The sequence below is a fragment of the Rattus norvegicus genome, chromosome 20, assembly GCF_021556685.1.
Source record: "Rattus norvegicus strain SHRSP/BbbUtx chromosome 20, alternate assembly SHRSP_T2T, whole genome shotgun sequence".
NCBI classification, from domain to species: domain Eukaryota; kingdom Metazoa; phylum Chordata; class Mammalia; order Rodentia; family Muridae; genus Rattus; species Rattus norvegicus.
This window is the reverse complement of record NC_141553.1, coordinates 29089206-29108873: the sequence shown is the minus strand read 5'-3', so window position 1 is coordinate 29108873 and position 19668 is coordinate 29089206. Positions and strand designations below refer to the sequence as shown.

The 19668-nt window shown below is 45.5% G+C and overlaps 1 protein-coding gene across 8 annotated transcripts in view; it reads right to left on the bottom strand.

Annotated features, from left to right (window-relative positions):
* Ascc1 (activating signal cointegrator 1 complex subunit 1) overlaps positions 1 to 19668 on the bottom strand; it is an 89457-nt gene that overhangs the window by 29678 nt on the left and 40111 nt on the right. For all 8 annotated transcript variants that reach the window (XM_087597216.1, XM_087597217.1, XM_087597219.1 and 5 more), the window contains 2 exon segments: positions 13792 to 13911; positions 711 to 835 (listed from right to left, as the gene is read on the bottom strand). In XM_087597216.1, the coding sequence (XP_087453342.1) occupies positions 711 to 835; positions 13792 to 13911 (245 nt within the window).

Genomic DNA, 19668 nt, shown 5'->3' with positions numbered 1-19668 from the left:
CAAGGTCACGTCCCTTTTGCAGAGCAAACTGAAGGCCAGCCTGGGTTACATGGAGATCCTGTCTCAAAAACACAAGTAACACAAACAAAGCAGCTTCCCTGCTAAGCAAAAGGAACATGAGCAATCTGGGGAGAAGTCGATCAATACCGAAGAGACTATTAAAAAGGAGGCAGTGTGGGTAGGGAGCCGCTCCGTCCGGAAGTGCTTGCCTTGCAGGATGACGGCCTCACTGAGCTCCATCCCCAGAACCAGAGAAAAGCTGTCATGGTAGCACACTTATACTTTTAGCCCAAAGGAGGCAGAGATAGGAGGGTTTGGTCCCACTGGACAGCCAGACCGCCCTACTTAGTGAATTACAGGCAAGTGGGAGACCCTGTGGATTGAAAGAAGGGAACAAGGTGTGGGGAGACTAAGCTCTGCATCGTTTGGGTTAAATTTACCTGGGTGTCTTACATCCTTCTCGGAGGGAGAAACGCTCAATGACTGCACACATACTAAACAGGCACTTTACCCTAAACTGGACCCCAACCCGTATCTCCTATTTCTGTATACAAAATTGACAACCCCGTGTGTGACAGAACTAACTGCATGGAAGGCACTGGGTTCATCAGGGCAAGGGCTTATCAGGGGCTCATGGCCACCACCTGAGCACTAGCTGGTCTCAGAGGCCTTGCTCTTTGCCGCCCTGCTGCAGCTCTTCGGGGACTTACCATTGGGGTCTTTCCTGAGGAGTGTGTTCATGACGGTGGCGTGCAGTTTCACACTGGTCCACTCCTTCATGACGAGCCCCATTGACTGAAAGCGTTCCAGCACTCGATCAACTAGTTCCTGCAGCCTGGAGTTGGAAGCACCGAAATTTTAGTAAATTGCAAACCCTGACCACTCATTCAGCAGGAAGAGTGTGTGCTCTGCACCAGTCATGCAAAGCCCTGCACCAGCAGTGGAAGGGGCAACAGCCCCCTCCAGAGTTCACTGTCTGATTAACAGGGCAACCTTGGGAATAAGTTACTGCCCGTTAAGGTGACACAAGCCTGTAATCCGTCACCCAGGAGACAGAGGTAGGGAGTCATCATTTTGTTGTTGTTTTGTTTGTTTGTTTGTTTGTTTGTTTGTGAGTTAGGTCTCACTGTGTGGCACTAGCTAGACTAGAACTCACTCTGCAGCAGGCTAGCCTCAGACTCAGAGATCAGCCTGCCTTTGTTTCTCAAGTATTGAGATGAGAGATGTGTGCCACCAAGCCTGGCAGGACCATAAGCTTTAAGAAAACATGATACACACAGGGTTCCAGGGCAGCCCGGTGCACAAAACAAGACCTGAGGAGAGGTGCGGGGAGACGGAAAGAGATGTCATAGCAATGCAGTATGGGTTTTATGAGAGTAGTTGACTGTGTGGAGACAAATATTTAAGCATGTTCTTAATAAAGAATCACAGACAAACCAGAAAGGTATGGCCACTTCAAGTTATTAAAAAGCAGTTCATGGGGTTGGGGATTTGGCTCAGTGGTAGAGCGCTTACCTAGGAAGCGCAAGGTCCTGGGTTCGGTCCCCAGCCCCGGGGAAAAAAAAAAAAAAAAGCAGTTCATGCAAGACCCCAAGTGTACAGGGTCACAAAGGCAGCCTGCTGGATACTGGACGCCTGTGACAGAGTAAGGAGGGCAGGAGATGAAGCAGGGCGGCTGGGACCCAACGTCCACATCTGAGCTTTTTTTTTTTTTTTTGGTTCTTTTTTTTTTTCCGGAGCTGGGGACCGAACCCAGGGCCTTGCGCTTCCTAGGTAAGCGCTCTAGCACTGAGCTAAATCCCCAGCCCCCACATCTGAGCTTTGATGCTGGCCAGGACAAAGTGTCTGCAAAGTGGAGAGCAGTGGGACAGGACTGGCTGGGCGGCCTCTTCAACAGAAAGAGCAGAGCAGACTACTGCCCCACGCACAGACAGTGAGCAGCTAAGTCACTTCACCCCCACATCACATGGTCACCCTGATTTAACCACGAAGGAGCTAGGCAGAGGCAAGTTATGGAATTTAAACAAAGTCATGGAATTTCTAAGTGGCAAATCCAAACTCTTACACACACTCTCTCTCTCTCTCTCTCTCTCTCTCTCTCTCTCTCTCTCTCTCTCTCTCCTTCAGGGGTGAAATGTTGCTCAGTAGTAGAATGTATATATAAGGCCCCAGAGTCACCAGCACTGAAACAATTTTCCTATTTAAAAATGTTTTTCTTTTCTTCTCTTGTGTGTGTGTGTGTGTGTGTGTGTGTGAGAGAGAGAGAGAGAGAGAGAGAGAGAGAGAGAGAAGGAAAAGAGAAGGGAGAAGAGAGAGAGAGAGAGAGAGAGAGAGAGGAGGAGGAGGAGGAGGAAAAGAGAAAGAGAGGACAGACAGAGAGAGCACTCGCACAAGCAAGTGAAGAAGTTGGGCCCACATGTGTGACAGTGCAAGTGTGGAGTGGTCAGAGGACAACTTGTGGGAGTTAGATCCTTCTCTCCACCATGTAGGTCTGGGGATTGAACTCCCAAGTTGTCAGGATTGGCCACAAGCACTTTTATCCACTGAGCCATCTCGCCAGCCCCTTTTTCATAATTCTTTCAGTTGGTGTACAGAATAATGGGTTTCATCAGTGCAGGCCAGTCTGCCCTCAGAGCCTGAGTCCCCGGGACCAACCATGAATGAGGAAATGCTAACACTTCTACACTTGCCAACACTAGGGCAGGAGCAGGGACTCTGAAGGTTCCATGAGAAAAGTGCTACACATGGCAGACGAATGGGGAAAGGAAAGTGAGGACTGTTCCTGAGGCCTGGAGTTGGTGATCAGATGATATAGCAGATGAAGCTATGAAGATCCTCTGCTCACTGTTGTCAGGGACGGGCTAAGGCTGTGCCATTCCAATTGTGTGGCATAGGATATCCGGTCTGAAGGTCAGTTCAGGCGCACGTGTCCAAGGACAGCAGGAATACAAGTCTGAAGCTCGCTCGATGGAGGCAAACAACAGGAATGTGGTAGCTGTCAGCTCAGTGTCCTTCAGCTAGGTATGGTGACACACTCTCTCCTGAAGGAGAGTGCTTGGAAGACAGAGGCAGGAGGTCAGGATCCTCCTCAGCTGTATACTGAGTTTGAAGCCAGCCTGGGCTACATGAGACCCTATCTCAATAAACCAGAAAGAGTAGTGAAAGCACAGGACAGGCGCAACACAGAAGGAGACTAAGAGCGGAGAGAGAGGGGGTGGGGGGCTGGAAGGAGTGCCACTGGGTCACAACCAACTCGGGCAGCAGCGGGACCCCTGTAGCAAAGCAGTTTCTTTGCCACACCAGAGTCAGAAGTCTTGGGACAAAGGAGAGGGAGGAATGGGACAGGTGTTCAGCAAGGGCACGTCAGTCTTAGGTCACTAAAAAGGAGAGGAAGAAATGGCAGCATCTGACAGCTCACAAGAACAGTGCAGGCACCGCTGAAGTCTAAAAGGCCAGGAACGGAGGAAGGAAAGCATGTGACCCAAACGGACAAATGTGTAGGTGCAGGGCTCAGTCACTACTACAGAGGGGGAGCCAGGGAAGATGTGCCCATAACTGTTCCCTTAACTTCCTCCTGTTTATAAAGACAACAAGCTTGTCAAGAAGCTGAGAAAGGTCAGAAGAGCATAAGAAGAGAAATAGCCCCTTAAACACCCCAGTGTTTATCTGGGGATGGTGAGGTGACATCAGCGAAAACTGACAGCATCTCAGAGCATCCTCATAGTGACAGGGCAATGAGCATCTCAGCCCACAGCATCAGAAAAACTAGAAAAGACCCAGACGGTAGAGTACGGGGCTCTGTCCTGGTACCAAATATAAAAAAATAAAATAAAATAAAATAAAAATTACAAACTAGGCATGGTGGCCTATGCCTTTCCTCCCAGCATACAGGAGGTGCAGGCAGGTAGACACAAGTTCAGGGTCACTCTTGGTTAGATAGCAAGTTCAGGGTCAGCCTGGGCTCTGTGAGACCCTGTCTGAAAAAGAACTGCAGGAAGTCTAATGCAATTCTATTTCTTAAAATAATACATATAAACAATGACTCTTGGTGGTTTTTACTCTGGGAAGGAAAACTGGGAAATTAGGGGTAGCAGATCAATTTTTATTTCATTCATTTGTTAAAAAAATGTAAAACTAAATAGCTCATCTGTGAAGGGAGAGGACAATTTATAAACAGTGATGCTGGGATGTGAAGATATAAAATCTAACCTCACAACGCCAAGGACCAGCCTCAGCTTGGAGAGGGGTGCAAGCTGACACCTTGTAGTCTTCTCAAGATGGCTCCCTGGACAGCTCTCTGTGGATAGCTTTTGGCTCTGTAGTCTGATCAATGTAGCTTTCTGCTCGAGACAGTTCTCTCTTGCTAGAAAAATTCTAAAAGATTCCTGGATAGCTCATGGGTTTTCCAACCAAAGTCAACACAGCTAGTATAAAAATATATATAAGAGCTGTGTTCATTCTCCAAGCAGCTCTCTCTGAGTAGCTTCTAGAAAAAAAGCACTTTATTTTTAAACATGAAAAATGAAGCTATCCAGGTGCAAATAAAGTGCTTGCTGTCTTCTAAGAATCAAGGGCCTAATGTCATGGAAGGTGGAGTCATGGGATAATCAAAAGGGAACCTGGAGTAAATAAATTTGTATGTAAATAAAAGTCTGGGCTTTCGTCTGCAAGAGGTGAGCTGTCTGGAGATCTCTGGAGAGCGAACACAGCTTTTTTAGAATTTTTTTTTCTAGAAGCTACTCAGAGAGAGCTGCTTGGAGAATGAACACAGCTCTTATATATATTTTTATACTAGCTGTGTTGACTTTGGTTGGAAAACCCATGAGCTATCCAGGAATCTTTTAGAATTTTTCTAGCAAGAGAGAAAATCAGAGATCTGCCTCCTGCCTTTGTTTTTTTTGTTTTTTTTTTTTTTTGTTTTTTTTTTTTGGTTCTTTTTTTCAGAGCTGGGGACCGAACCCAGGGCCTCACGCTTCCTAGGCAAGCGCTCTACCACTGAGCTAAATCCCCAACCCCATGCCTCCTGCCTTTGTAAGCACAAACAATAAGTTTAGCTGGGTGGGATCCATCCTGAGATTACCATTCCCACTATGCCAACCTAAATTCATTCTGTCCCAGACTAACCTTGAACTCAGGAATCTGCCTGCCTTTGTATCTTTCTGACAAGCTGGTTCATAGTGCAGCTGCCTCTGTTCTTTTAGGTCTGTGAAGTCCCTCATATAATTCATATTGCATCCTTTCATATTGCATAGTTGAGAAATTATATATTTTTTTTGTTTTTGTTTTTAAAGATTTATTTTATTTATATGAGTACACTGTAGCTGTCTTCAGACACACAGAAGAGGGCATCAGATCCCATTACAGATGGTTGTGAACCATCATGTGGTTGCTGGAATTGAACTCAGGACCTCTGGAAGAGCAGTCAGTGCTCTTAACCGCTGAGCCAACTCTCCAGCCCGAGAAATTATATATTTTAAAACTCATGTTCTCAGAGTTTTCTACAGCCTTAAGGCCTGTCCCGAAGGTTACAGTTTGCCGTTTTTTGTTAAGGACATAGAGACACCCTCACCTCCTGGACTTGTGCTGTCTCTGATTACCATGGAGTTACTGATTACCATGGAGTTACTCTGGTTACCATGGAGTTTACCTACCAAGGATTACCCTTGGCAGAGAGGACATTCACCTCAAAGGAGGAACATAACGTAAAATATACAAACAAGTCTTACACCTAGCAACCATTAACACTTGTGGAGGCCCATGCCTTGTTGGCTGTTCCAGGGTTGGGAAACACCATCCCTTCCAAATGGCCACACAGGACTCAGCACCAAAACAAACAAATGCAACTCTCCCATTTGCCAGTTCTCAACAGCTAGACTATATCTACTTCTTTTCTGTTTTGCCTTTGTTTTTAAATTTTATTTGTTTATTTACCTGTGACCATGGGTAGGCACAGTGTGGAGCTCAGAGAATAACTCGAGAAGTTGGTTCTCTCCATCCACCAGTGGGACCTAGGGATCTAACTTGGGTCTTGGTTTTTCAAAAGTCTCTTGCAGTCTAGACCTAGAACTTACACTGTAGCTAAGAATGACCTTGAACTCTACCTTGGCCTCCCTCCTGAGTGCTGGGAATACAGGAGTGTGCCTCTGTCCCCAGCAAAATCCTTTTAAGCATGTATTTAGATATTGCTTTTAAATTTGACAGGGATATTATTAGATTTCCTAATCTGAATAACCTTTGTATTCCTGACATAAACTAGCTTAGTCATCTCTCTATCCTCTGGTTTAAGAAAATTGCCCAATCAAGCATATTCTACTTCTTGCATCCAATTATTGATTCCCACTGCCACTGCTCTAATTTGGGCCATTTTGCTTCTCCCAGACTACTCTAATGGCTTCTAAACACCTTGCTCCTGTTCCTACAGCAATGGCTCCTGCTCCTGGCTCTCCCTTTCAGTTATGTGTGCAGCACATGACTTGCTTTAAATGCATATAAAGCTATGGGGAGCAAAATGGCATCTTTTTTTTTTTCTTTTCTTTTTTTCGGAGCTGGGGACCGAACCCAGGGCCTTGCGGTTGCTAGGCAAGCACTCTACCGCTGAGCCAAATCCCCAACCCCGCAAAATGGCATCTTTAAAGAGTGGTGTCTGTACAAGACCCAGTCAGTCCCATTCTAGCATGAAGGGGGAAGGGTTCAGGAGTCCCAGCCCTAACTAAGGAGCCCTGAACAGCTGATGGTCCCTGGGGAAGGGAGAGTCAGAGCTCTTGGAATGGTGTAGCTACCAACACGTTGACCATGCTCCAGAAGATAGCCCTACACCTGGGGGTCTATGGGTAGCATAAACTGGACCTACTGGGTTATTTTTGAGAAAGTGGGGTGTGCTGGAAATTTAGCTCAGAGATTAAGAACACTGCTGCTTTTCAGAGGATCCAGGTTCAATTCCCGTTCCCAGCTCACAATCATCTCTAACTCCAGTCCTAGGGGATCTGACTTCTGGTCTCTAAGGACACCAGGCACACATATATAGAGGAGTAAGGGTGAGGGATGTGGAAAGGACATGATCAAAAAATGTTGAATAAAATTCTGACAGAATTAACCACAAATGCTTTTAAATGGCATCTGTGGTGGTTTGAATAGGTATGACCCCCCCATAGGCTGAGTGGTTTGGATTCTTGGTCATTAGGGAGAGGTACTATTTGAGAGGGATTTCGAGGTGTGGCCTTGTTAGAGAAGAATGTCTCTGAGGGTCGGCTTTGAGGTTTCAGAGGCCCAACCCAGTCCCAATGGCTCTTCCTTTCTGCTGCCTTCAGATCAGGATGTAAAGCTCTCAGCTGCGTGCCACCATGCTCCCCCAATCATGATGATGATGGACTGGACCTCTGAACCTGTAAGCCAGCCCCAATGAAATACTGTCCTTATGAGTTGCTGTGGTCACAGCGTCTGCTCACAGCAAAAGGCCATGGACTAAGGCAGCATCTATTATTGAACACACAATCTTTTATATGCTACAATTTCCTGCAAAAAAGTCTTACAAGGGCTTTGTCATATTTATTCCTAATTATCTTGTAATTTTTGTTGCTATAATGAGAACACAGATTTTAGCTTTCAAGTGATGTTTTCTGTTGGTTAATAACTGTAATTATTATATTAACTTTATACAAACAACCTTACTAAACAAAAACAAAGCAAAAACAGAATAAAAACCAGTCTTACTATGTAGCCCTTTCTAGCCTGAAACCTCCTTATGGGCTTCAGTTTCAGTGAGAGACCCTGTCTCAAAAGCAAATTAATTAAGAAATGAGGTAGAGAACAACAGAAAAAGAAAGAAATCCTCTGCACCCCCCCCACACCCACATCTCACACAAAGACACACACACACACACACACACACACACACACACACACGCACACCACACATCATACATAGTACAGACACACACACATCACACATAGACACACATCTCACGTACAGACAGACAGACAGACACACACATACATATCACACATCATACACAGGCACACACACATCACACATAGACACAGGCACACACACTTTAAAAGGAGCCATGTCTTACTCCCATATCAATTAGACAACCCTCTAAATTTCCTCGCACGAAGGAGACATTTCAGAAGGTCTGTAAGTTGACTTAAACCTGAGCTTTAGAATACAGTCTTAAACAGTGTACATCTGGGAAGGGGGGAGTGACACATCCTGACATAACAGCTGCTATTCCTATGGGGAAATGGACAATAAAGCTCACAGTAGAGCAGCAGAGGAGATGGGAATGACTCAGAAACATTCTTGGTTGATCACATTAGTGGACTCAGTGTCAGTCTGCCATTTAATTCACGAAGCTTTGACAAGAAGTACAGCAAACGTGTAGGGCTGGCTTTGTGGGGAACGTTCTGATGAGCTGGCCGCTGAGACCTGAGCTCTCCATCACTGAGGAGTCAGATCCAGTGTGAGGACTGTCTTCAAAAGAACTCAGTTCTATGGTCTCGTTTTTTTCCATCCGCAAACCTTCATCTGCACATGAGGACCTAAGGATCTGAGCAGCAACAGGGAAGGAGGGCAAACGCCAGTGAAAATGCTCAAGGCAGGAAGCCCATTGTTCTTTCTGAGCTCCTCTTTCCCCTCTGGATGCCAACAAGAATGGAGTAAGTCCTATCTATCTGGTCTCCGCTACATGTGCCTTAAAATGGAACTGAAGTAGAGATGAGAACATTTCATTATTGTGCAGAATCAAACATCAAAATCTCAGTTTCCCGTATGCCTTCCTGGTAACTGTGTGCCTATAAACCAGCATAGGTTGTATCACAACCCTGAGTTTAAGTGTGTATCTGCACACCATCCTCTACTTCATACAAATATTGCAAAGACCACATGAAGATGCTGTGAGTATATGTGTGCAGTGCTGGGATCAAACCCAACCCCTGACAATATTACACATGAGCTCTATCATGGTTCCATTCTGGCCTGGCACACTAAATGCCAACCAAAATTTAACTCTACTTCCCAGGAAATGACAGTTTTAAGTGCTAGAGACAGGAATTTCATATCTTCTGGTGTATTCTGTGGATTCCTGAGACAGGAATAGGGGGTCATGAGGTCAAAACTATTTTTAAATTTAATTTTTATCATTGTGGGGAGTTGTGTGTGGCTCATTTGTAGAGGTCAGATGGCAGATTTTGAAGCCATCTACCTTCCTCGCTTACATGAATTCAGGCTGCTGGGCTTGAATAGAAAGCACCTAGACCAACTGAGCCACTGGGCTAGCATCAAGAACGGTCCGAGCTAGGACATGGCTCGGAGGCAGTGCATGTGTGGCACCACAATGTGACATATTAGTACTGCTTTTATTGGCCAACATTTGCAATTATGATACAAGAGCAAGGTTGCAGCCCAGCACAGTCACATGACCCTGAAATCCCAGTACTTAGAAGGCTGAGGCAGGAGGACTGAAAGTTTAAGGCTAGCCTGGGCTAAGCAGTGAAATACTGCCTCAAATCAATGCAAAAAGCAATGACAGGCAGACCTGGGTCCCTCAGCACAGAAACCGTGGTGGCACCCGATCATTTTACTAGTAACAATCTTCACTGAACATTTGCAGCCTGAAAAAGTCTACATGGTGTAGCCTTGAATTTTGCTCATGAACACACATCCTTTTCACATTCTTGCACTGTACACCTAAGCGATGGCTGTCTGGAGGAGCTGAGGCACTGAGCCGATCTCTGTCCACCCAGCACCGTTTGTACTTGGGAGAACATTGACAGGCAGGCTATGGCTGATCAGACTCCGCTACTTGGTAGATACTTTCTTTTCCTTATCTTTGTTGTTTTTGTTTTTTGAGACAGGGCTTCATTATGCAGGCTTGGCTGTCCTTAAACTCACTCTGTAGACCAGGCTGGCCTTGAACTCACAAAGATCTGCCTGCCTCTGCCTCCTGAGTGCTGGGATCAAGAACGTGGGCCACTCCCGACTTTGATGGGTATTTTTCTTTAAAAAGAACTTAAAAGCAATCATCAACATTCTTTGCCAATGATAAAATTTGAGCTTTCAGGGCTGGAGAGATGGCTCAGAGGTTAAGAGCACTGACTGCTCTTCCAGAGGTCCTGAGTTCAATTCCCAGCAACCACATGGTGGCTCACAACCATCTGTAATGGATCTGATGCCCTCTTCTGGTGTGTCTAAAGATAGCTACAGCATACTTATATATAATAAATAAATAAATCTTAAAAATTTGAGCTTTCAGATGAAAATTAGAAATTTAAAGCCATCACGGGCTTCACAATTTCAGAGTGCTTAAAGAGTTTGATAACAGTAGTAGTAACCTTAGCACACATTTTAAAAACAGCAACATAGTAAAACGTAACAATATTTAGAAGACTTGTATTGTTCAGCAAACCATTGGTTTCTTCTGCCTTTTTGGGGGAGGATTTTTATTTTGTTTTGTAAGACAAGGGACTCACGTAGCCCAAACTAACCTAAAACTCACTATGTAGCTGAGGGTGAGATGAGCCCCTAAGCTTGCACCTCCTACGTGGTGGAATTATAGGCCTGTGCTCTATCCCAGACTCAGGCCTTTTCTTTTTCTCACTATGCAGGACTAAGACTCAGACCCAGGGCTTCATGCTAGGCAAGCGTTCTCTTACCAAACTGTACTTCTGGCCCTAAACTGTTCTCTAAAAGACCAAAGTTACAAAAACTGTGTGTGGGTTAAAGATCTCATCTCGTGTGTGTGTGTGTGTGTGTGTGTGTGTGTGTGTGTGTGTGTGTGTGTGTGTATGTATGTGCGCGCGCCCGCCCGCCCGCCCGCCCGCGTGCGTGTGTGTTTTATACTCCCCTTGGAAACACTGCCTGCCAGTTTTGGAGACAGCGGCTCTCACGCACTGACCAGTGATGGGGCCCATCCCTTCTCTTGCCTCCCAGCTCCAGGGTTGCAGGTGTGCAATAGCACACTCAGCATCTTATCCGGGGCTGGGGATCAAACTCTAGGCCTCATGCTTACACAGGAAGCACTTCACTAAGCGATCTCTCCAGCCTCTACAATTATTGATGCTGCTGTTTTCCGAGACAGGGTTTCTCTGGGTAGCTTTGGCTATCCTGGAACTCACTCTACAGACCAGGCTGGACCATGCACCCCAGTCCCACTCATCTCCCTGTCCCTCATATCCACCCTCCACCTATACAACCTCCTACTCAAAAGGAAATAAAAAGTAAAAAACAAAAATAAAAATCTGTCCCGGGGGTTGTGGATTTAGCTCAGTGGTAGAACGCTTGCCTAGGAAGCGCAAGGCCCTGGGTTCGGTCCCCAGATCCGAAAAAAAGAACCAAAGGAAAAAAAAAAATCTGTCCCATAGTACACCCTTCTGTTCACACATGTGTACATGCAAATGTTCACTGCAGCACACCATTGGTCTGGTTTGAGGTCTCGGGCTTTTCTTCACTCTCAACACTGGATCCTCACTGGGACTGCTCTCAGATATCCTGTTGTTGCCCTGTGCCGGCCCTTTCACAGGCTCCAGCAGTTCACAGATGGTGTAGATGCTGGCCTGGGCTACTTCAAAGCCCTGGACCTAGGACTGGGTAGTACCTGAGTTGTTCACCACCAACCTTACCATGAGTCCCTGTTTCTCAGGTGAGCGGTAGGGACCACCTACCAGCACTGCCACAGCTAGGGATGGCTCCACCATTATTTTTAAAGAAATTAATGCACACTAAATCTCTAAGTTTTAATTTCAGTAAGTACTAATAAGTATTATTATATAATTATATAATATATATTTTATATATTATTTTCATTACAATAAATATTAATGATTAAGCACTGACATATATAACCCAGAAACAAAAGCTCTCTGAAGTGTCCTAACTTTTTTTTTTTTTTTCCCGGAGCTGGGGACCGAACCCAGGGCCTTGCGCTCACTAGGCAGTGTCCTAACTTTTAAGAATTTGAAGCAATTGTGAAACAGTTTAAGGACTACTATTGTTCTGGTTCATTCACTGTGGGAGAGTAACCTCCTCCGGTCGTAGTAGAATCACAATAATATGAAGGCATGTGGATAGTTACAGCCTAGAACGCACAGGTGAAGCATGCATGTCTGGTATCGAGTTCCAGCCTGCTGTTCCTATGTGGGGTGCCTTTGTACTTTGCATATGAGGTAATGTGAAAGAGCAATGTGCCCCTGGATTTAACGTAATTTCATTAGTATGATCTTTAAATCATATGCAAGGATCAAAGAAGAGAAAAGTCTGAGATACGACACAGACACAAGAGTCTAAACCACAGTATACCATTTTTCTTCTTTTCCACTCAAAATCCATGTCTAACTGGAGACTATGGAGATGGTAAGATCAGCTCCCAGGAGACCCTAGAGAAGGCTGGGTGTTCAGGCACACCTGCCACCCCAGCACTAGAAGACAGAGCAGGACTGATGCCGAGTTTGAGGCTAGCCAAGCACTCACAATGAACTCTAGGCTACCCAGATCTACACAGGGAGACCTGCCAAGAAACAGCAACAGGAGATTCTATATGAGAGCAAGTGAATTTGGGAGTCTGCCTAGATTTTCTCAGATTTCTGATTCAGTGTGAGCTCTATTCTACTCTGCCCCAAATGCCTCCCCTCAAAATAAACTTCCACCTTAAAGCCAGTATCTCTGTGCACAAATGATCTCATGTTCTCTAATACATGGCGATAGCATGATAAATGGCTGTCCTCAGAATTAGCCTGGAGTGGGCTGTCAAGGTGACTGAGTTGGGGGCTGGAGAGATGGCTCATTGGCTAAGAGCACCAGGTATTCTTACAAAGGACGTAGATCTGATTCCCAGCACCTCCATGGCGGCCCACAGCCACCCGTAACTCCAATTCCAGAGACATCCGATGCCTTTTTATGACCGCTACAGACACCAGGAACACACGAGGTGAACAGAGATGCATGCAAGCAAAACATTCAGAAAATAAAAATAAAAACGTGGGTGAGGAGAGGGGCCTGCTGCCGCTGCCACCCCTGACCTGCCGCTGCCACACCCGACCCGTGCCCACGGCTCCATCCCTGAGACCCACATGGCAGACAAAGAGAACAGACTCCTGCAAATCGTTCTCTGTCCTTACGCATGCCCACACAGACACACACAATAAATACATGTAACAAAAACATTCTTAAAAGAAAGATAAAGGCTTTAGCCGGAATTACAGGCTGAGAAGATGATGTTCGCACATGCCAAGCACTGTTCTTAACTTTTATTTTTTCAAGATGTGATTTCTCTGTGTAGCCTGGCTGTCCTGGACTCACTCTGTAGACCAGGCTGGCTTCAAACTCAGAGATCCACTTGCCTCTGCCTCTCAAGTGCTGGGATTAAAGGCGAGCATCACCACAACTGGTTTGCTCTTAACATATTAGGTAGCTTAATCTGAACAGTTCCATGACCTGTTAACAGTATGACTGTTATCCCCATATTGCCCTGGTATTTGCCAAACACCATCACATCACCTATAGAACCTGCCTTCTTACCTCTAATTATGATGACACAACCACTTCAATAAAAAGAAAATTGACTGTTATGGTCAACACTCCCTATTCAGAGTCTTTTGGGCTAATGGTCACAACCGTCTTCTCTGAATGTGTTAGCATACTTGTTTTCATGAACAGAGTGGACACACTGGTGCAAACATGTAACCCTAGTACTAGGAAGGCTGGGACAGAAAAGGTGGGAACTTAAAGTGATGCCTTGCAAGCCTCGAAGGCCCCCAACCTTTAGGAACCAACCAAATACTCAGACATTAAAAACCTACCTGTTGGAGCCGTCTTTCATGTGGACTTTGGCATAAAGAACATCCACCATAGCAGGGTCGTCATTCATGTATTCGATCCCTGCCATCTCTACTTCCAGGGGTTTGCCTCCGGAAATGTCACTGCCAAAGACAAAACAGTAGCTGTGTCAGCAAAGAGCCTGCAATACCATGAAAGACGGTTAATAGGCATGGTCATAGTACAAGAACTGGCTCGTGGGGTTTATCCAGCAACATAACCCAGCTGTCCTAGTTTCACATTAATAAATGTCCGATGCCCACAACTACAAAATTCAGGAGGGCGTTTCCAGCACCATACCATGTTCCAATGCTCTTGATGAGCTCTAAGGGATGACATGATTGGCAACATCATTCCCTGTGCTGGCCCTTCTCTCTTCAGCACCTCTTCAAGCCATTTACTCACTAGCAATGGAAGATGTGCACACCAAGAACACATCTCCAGGAGGGCCCAGAAACACTAGTGAAAAGCCTCCTCAGGCTCATCTGTGCAAGCATGTCCCTTTCTAGGGAGCCACCTCAAGGGAAGGGCAGCGCTGCCAACCACAGATACTGAACCAAGTCACTATTTGGGTTGTTTGTTTGTTTGTTTGTTTGTTTGTTTGGTGTGTGTGTGTGTGTGTGTGTGTGTGTGTGTGTGTGTGTGTGTGTGTATAAAGCAATGTTTGAGGCTCCATTCTCCACAACTTCTCAACTGATGAACTGCAATACAGACCCTACCTATTCAGGGACTAAGAGTCTCAACCTGTTTGACGTAAGGGAGCATGAGTGTGTCCAGCCTTGGCAACAGGAAAACTGCCGTTCAGTGGGAACCAACAGGGGCCCAGAAGACTCCCACCATCATGTTTTCTTCCAATATCCCTCTAATAGATACACACTTCAGCCAGAAAGAGTCCATCTAAAAATCAGGCAAGCTCTGTGCACTATGGAGCACTCTAGGCATCATAAGGTTAGGGCCCATCTCTCTCGCTTTTATATCCCTGTCTTTGTTAGGGTTTCCGATGCTGTGAACAGACACCATGACCAAGGTAACTCTTATAAAGGACAACATTCTAAGGTTTTTAGTCTATCATCATCAAGGCAGGAAGCATGGCAGTGTCCAGGCAGGCATGGAGCTGGAGGAGCTGAGAGTTCTACATCCTGACTAGAAGGCAGTCAGAAGAACTACTCTGGCCAGACTATAAGACCTCAAAGCCCGCCCCCACAGGAAGTTATACCTTCTCCAATAAGGCCACACTTCCTAATAGCACCACTTCCCATAGGCCAAGCATATTCAAACCACCACAATCCCTATACCTTCAATAAAACAGATGCTCAAGGGATCTTTAGTCATAACAGAATAGACGCCCCACCATCTGGGGAAAGCTGCTCTGGACAATGTTGAGAGGAATGCAGTCATAGCCTGCCATCTTAAGGCCTCTTCTGGGCTATACTTGGAGCTATGAGACCTGCTCCTTAGGTCTGCCTTGCACCTCAGGTCACCACAGGAAACCACATGACTATCACAGTGCCTTTCAGCTTCCTCCTTTTGCCACTTACAGGCCTTGCATGTTGTGGTCAAGGTGGATTCAGCTGTAAAGACCTCCCTCCTCATTCAAACTCGGGTTTGTTCAGAGTGTCCTCACCTAGATCTGAGTGCTCTTGGGTGAGGGGTTTCCTGTGGAATTACCCTCCAAGTAGGAGAAGCTGCAACCACTGGGGTACTCCAACACCTGTCAGACAGGCAGATAGGTATCTGCACACAGTTTCTGCAGACGAGTGGCTGCATGGGGCCAGCATGGAGCCACTCTCATCAACAGGGGCTCAGACAACCAGGGGATGCCAGTACTAGCCAAGAAACAAGACCAGCTGAGACACTGAAATGCCACCCTCACCCGTGTGTCAGGCTGTGGACATGTTGGGATTGCAGCCATGCCTAGAGCACCATATGAATCATCCTGAAGAAGAAGGTAACTGGGTAGGCAAGAGGAGACAGTGACGCCAGACTGCACCCAACCAACACGTCTTACAGCCCTGTTCCTAAGTCTCCCTGGAGCTATGCCTAAGGACATTTCAAAACATTCTAGCTTACAGAAAGCCTGAAACCTCATCAGATACAATGAGTCTCCATTCCAGGTAACGATTAGAGAATCCAATATGAGAGGCTACCATTCTAGTCTATCCTAGCACATGCCAGAAAACTTGCTTTAGAAGTCAACGTTCTACTACATACACACTTTTGAAGAGTTAGGATCTCAATGGGCATAGTGTGCACACACATTTAATCTCAGCACTTAAGAGGCAATAGGAGGCATATTTCTCTAGCCTGGTCTATATATATAACAAGTTCTAGGACAGCCAGAGTTACATAATGAGACCTTATCTCAAAAAAAAAAAAACAAAAACAAAAACAAAAAACAAACAAACAAACAAACAAACAAAGAGAGACAGGGTCTTATCCAGTTCCCCAGGCTGGCCCAAATTTCTGAACAAAAATCAATCCCTTGCTTTGGTCTTTCCCTGGGCCCAGAAGCATGTGCTGTCCCCAGCCTTCCGACTGCTTTTACAATGAACCTCGGTGGAGCTGGTGAGATGCTTAGCAGGGATGCGTGCAAAGCAAGTGTAATGAGCTGAGCTTGTTCCTAGAACTCATGTAAGAAAGGTGGAGGCGCCAGCCTACATCTGCAATCCCAGCCTACCATGAGATGGGAGAGGGGAACAGGAGACTTGCCCAAAAGCCCCGCTCACCGCTCATCGGCCAGCTAGTCTGGAGCAGCAGGACAGCAGAAACCACCTCTACCAGGTGGGAGGCAAAGACAGACTCTTGAACGCTATCCTCTGACTTCCACAAGCATGCCATGGCACACGAACCCCGTAGTCACACATATGCAGATTAACAATAAAAATAGCTGAAAAAAGTTAAAAACTCACCGTGTATAGTTAGATCAGCGCTACCACCTTTTTACAGGGGTTTTATTTACTGCCTCCTGGAAGAGTTCTGTGAACCTTCTCCCACCCGCAGTTTGTTTGTTAAGAGGTTCGGCTTTAGCATCATTAAAATTTACATGACTAGGGCTGCAGAGATGGCTCAGTGGTTAGGAGCACTCACTGCTTTCCAGAGGTCCTGAGTTCAATTCCCAGCAACCACATGGTGGCTCACAACCATCTGTAACGTATCCGATGTGTGTGTATTCTGGTGTGTGTCTGAAGACCACTACAGTGTACTCATATGCATAAAATAAATAAGTAAATTAAAAAAAAAATGCCATGATAAAGTTTGCATGGACAGAGAGCCCAAACTCTCTCCTGTGCTTTGTTTTGTGAGACAGGCACGTCACACTCTGTCTGTAGCCCACGCAGTGACAGGAGTAGGTAACCCAAGCAGGCTTGAACCTGAAGCCAACTTCTGTCTCCTAAGCACTGGCATTGCAAGGAGAGCACTACGCAGACTTCTTACCAGGTAATAACTACAGTGGATGGGTAGATGTCTTTGTAGAACTTGTTCAAGTACACTGATGTCATCAAACAGCACCAGACGTTAATGTGTAAGCACAGTTACTGTCTTTGTTGATTTGCAGGTCCCTCCCTCTTTAGATCTTCTCCTTGGTGCTGAGGACTGTGAAGCAAATCCTCCATCACTGATCAACACACACCCTGATAATAAACTAATGTAAATCCTTGGAATGGGATGGTGGGCTGAGATCAAAAGCTGGATGAATGTAACAGGCAAACTCCCCAACATGATTTACCAAGAGAAAGGTTAAAGAGTGTGAGAGACCTGATCAATGTTCTTTGTCTTGGTGGCTCAAAGATGACATCTGAAGCAATAATTAGAAATTACCGGGGCTGGGGATTTAGCTCAGTGGTTAGAGCGCTTACCTAGGAAGCGCAGGGCCCTGGGTTCGGTCCCCAGCTCCGAAAAAAAAAAAAAAAAAAAAAAAAAGAAATTACCATCTGTCCACGGCTCATTTCTCTTCCCCACCCCTTTGTCCCTCTTAGATTTACTTTCTGAAGCCCTTGCCTGTGAGGGTCTCTCTTTTATTTTATTTTATTTATTTGTTTATTTATTTTATTTAACTGCCTCTTCAGGAGACAGATGCTGAAGCTGAAGCGGGACTGCTTCATGTTTGTAAAAGCAGATACTCAGAGCCACTGCCCTGTTTCTGTCCTACATCCCACAGGGGAAAGTCACAAGGGACACATTTGAGCGTCAGAGTTTCTTCAACACTGAATAATTCATTCAAAATCTATAAAGCTGCATGAGCCTTAAGCTTAAGAATTTCCATGAATATCTGGGTTCTGGTTAGACAGCATCCTTTAGGTTCAACAACTACCTCCAGATTCAACTACCCACATCCTCCAAATACCTAAGCACTGGGCTTTATCAAATCCAATATAGTCATGTTTATTTTAATATTCCAACTCGAAATGCCATTACATTAAGCTACAGCACAATCTATACTGGTTCTCTTAGTTCCAGTGTTTTCCTTTGCACATTTTATTTTGGGGTCTTTACAGCATAGCACGTTCAGGTTAGAAATGCCGTCACACAGTGGCGTGCTTTCGAGGCACCCATGGCAAAGGCTGAGCCCAAAGGACAAACATAGCTGAAAACAAAAGACAATTTACCCCCAGAGCCTACTACATTTTTTTTCTCTTCTATTTGGGGAAACTGGTCCTGTCTTACGCACTGCAGACACCTGACTCTGACCCTCATCTGCCATGGGAGAAGGGAGTTTGCCCTGGAAATGTTTTAAACAAGTGTGCACAGCACAGTGGGGAGAAGAGCCCTGGGAGGCTTGAGTGTTGTACTTGCTGGTCTCAGATTCTCCCAGCCTTTTGAAAACATCATCTTTAAACATCTTTCTGCATGCACTGCAGATTTCTGGCAGGGCAACTTTGTCCTATTTCAAAAGCTTTGCTGAATTTGAAAAACTACAATTACCGTTTTCATCTTGTCATGTCAGAGGCTTAGAACTATTAGGACTGTTCTTTATTCCCTGCACACACACTCTGACACGCTTCCAGGCTCCAATTTGGCAGTGAGTCACGAAAGTCACTAAGTACACAAAAGGGAAGAACTCACTGGGTCTGCCCATATCTTAGGATTAAAACCCAGTGATTAAAACCTGTGGCCTGACTTTCTTAAGGCGAGAAGAACAAATACATCGCTGCATAAATATTTTATCTAACTCTACTTTTTTTCTTAGCAGGATTATCCCAGTGGCAGCCAGGAAAATGCAGCTACTTTAAGTTCAGTTTAGCACAAAGAGAATCGGGAAAACATTGATGTATGAGACCTTTAAATATTTTTTTTATTTTATACAAAGAAAACTGCAACTATCTAGGGATGGACACCAAATTATTTTGAGTTTTAAGTAAGATTTAAAAAATAAAATGAATGTAGTGGTGCACACCTTTAATCCCCCAGCACTGGGGAGGCAAAGGTAGGCAAAGCTCTGTGAGTTTGAGGTCAGTCTGGTTCTACACAGTAAGTTCCAGGACAGCCAGAGCCATATAAGGAGACCCTGTTTCAAAGCCTAAAGGAATTAGCCATGCCCGCTGCAGAGCAAGGAGTAAGATCCAAAGGACAGGCTCCCTGTAAAGCTCGACCAGTGTTGACTATGCTCAACAAAAATACTTTGTCTCTGTGGTGACTGGTGGTGCATCCTACTGCTCGGGGAGCTAAGGCCAGGGATCGAAAGGAAGAGGTAAGGCTCAACTACAAAGAAAGACCCAGTTTCAAAAACCAATGAACAAGCAACTCTCCTGTCTTCAAGTAACTAATGGAAACTGAATAACTGACAAGGAAGAGTGAGGAGACCCAACTTTAACCCCAGCACTCAGGAAACAAAGCTAGAAGCAGAGGCAGGAGGATCTGTG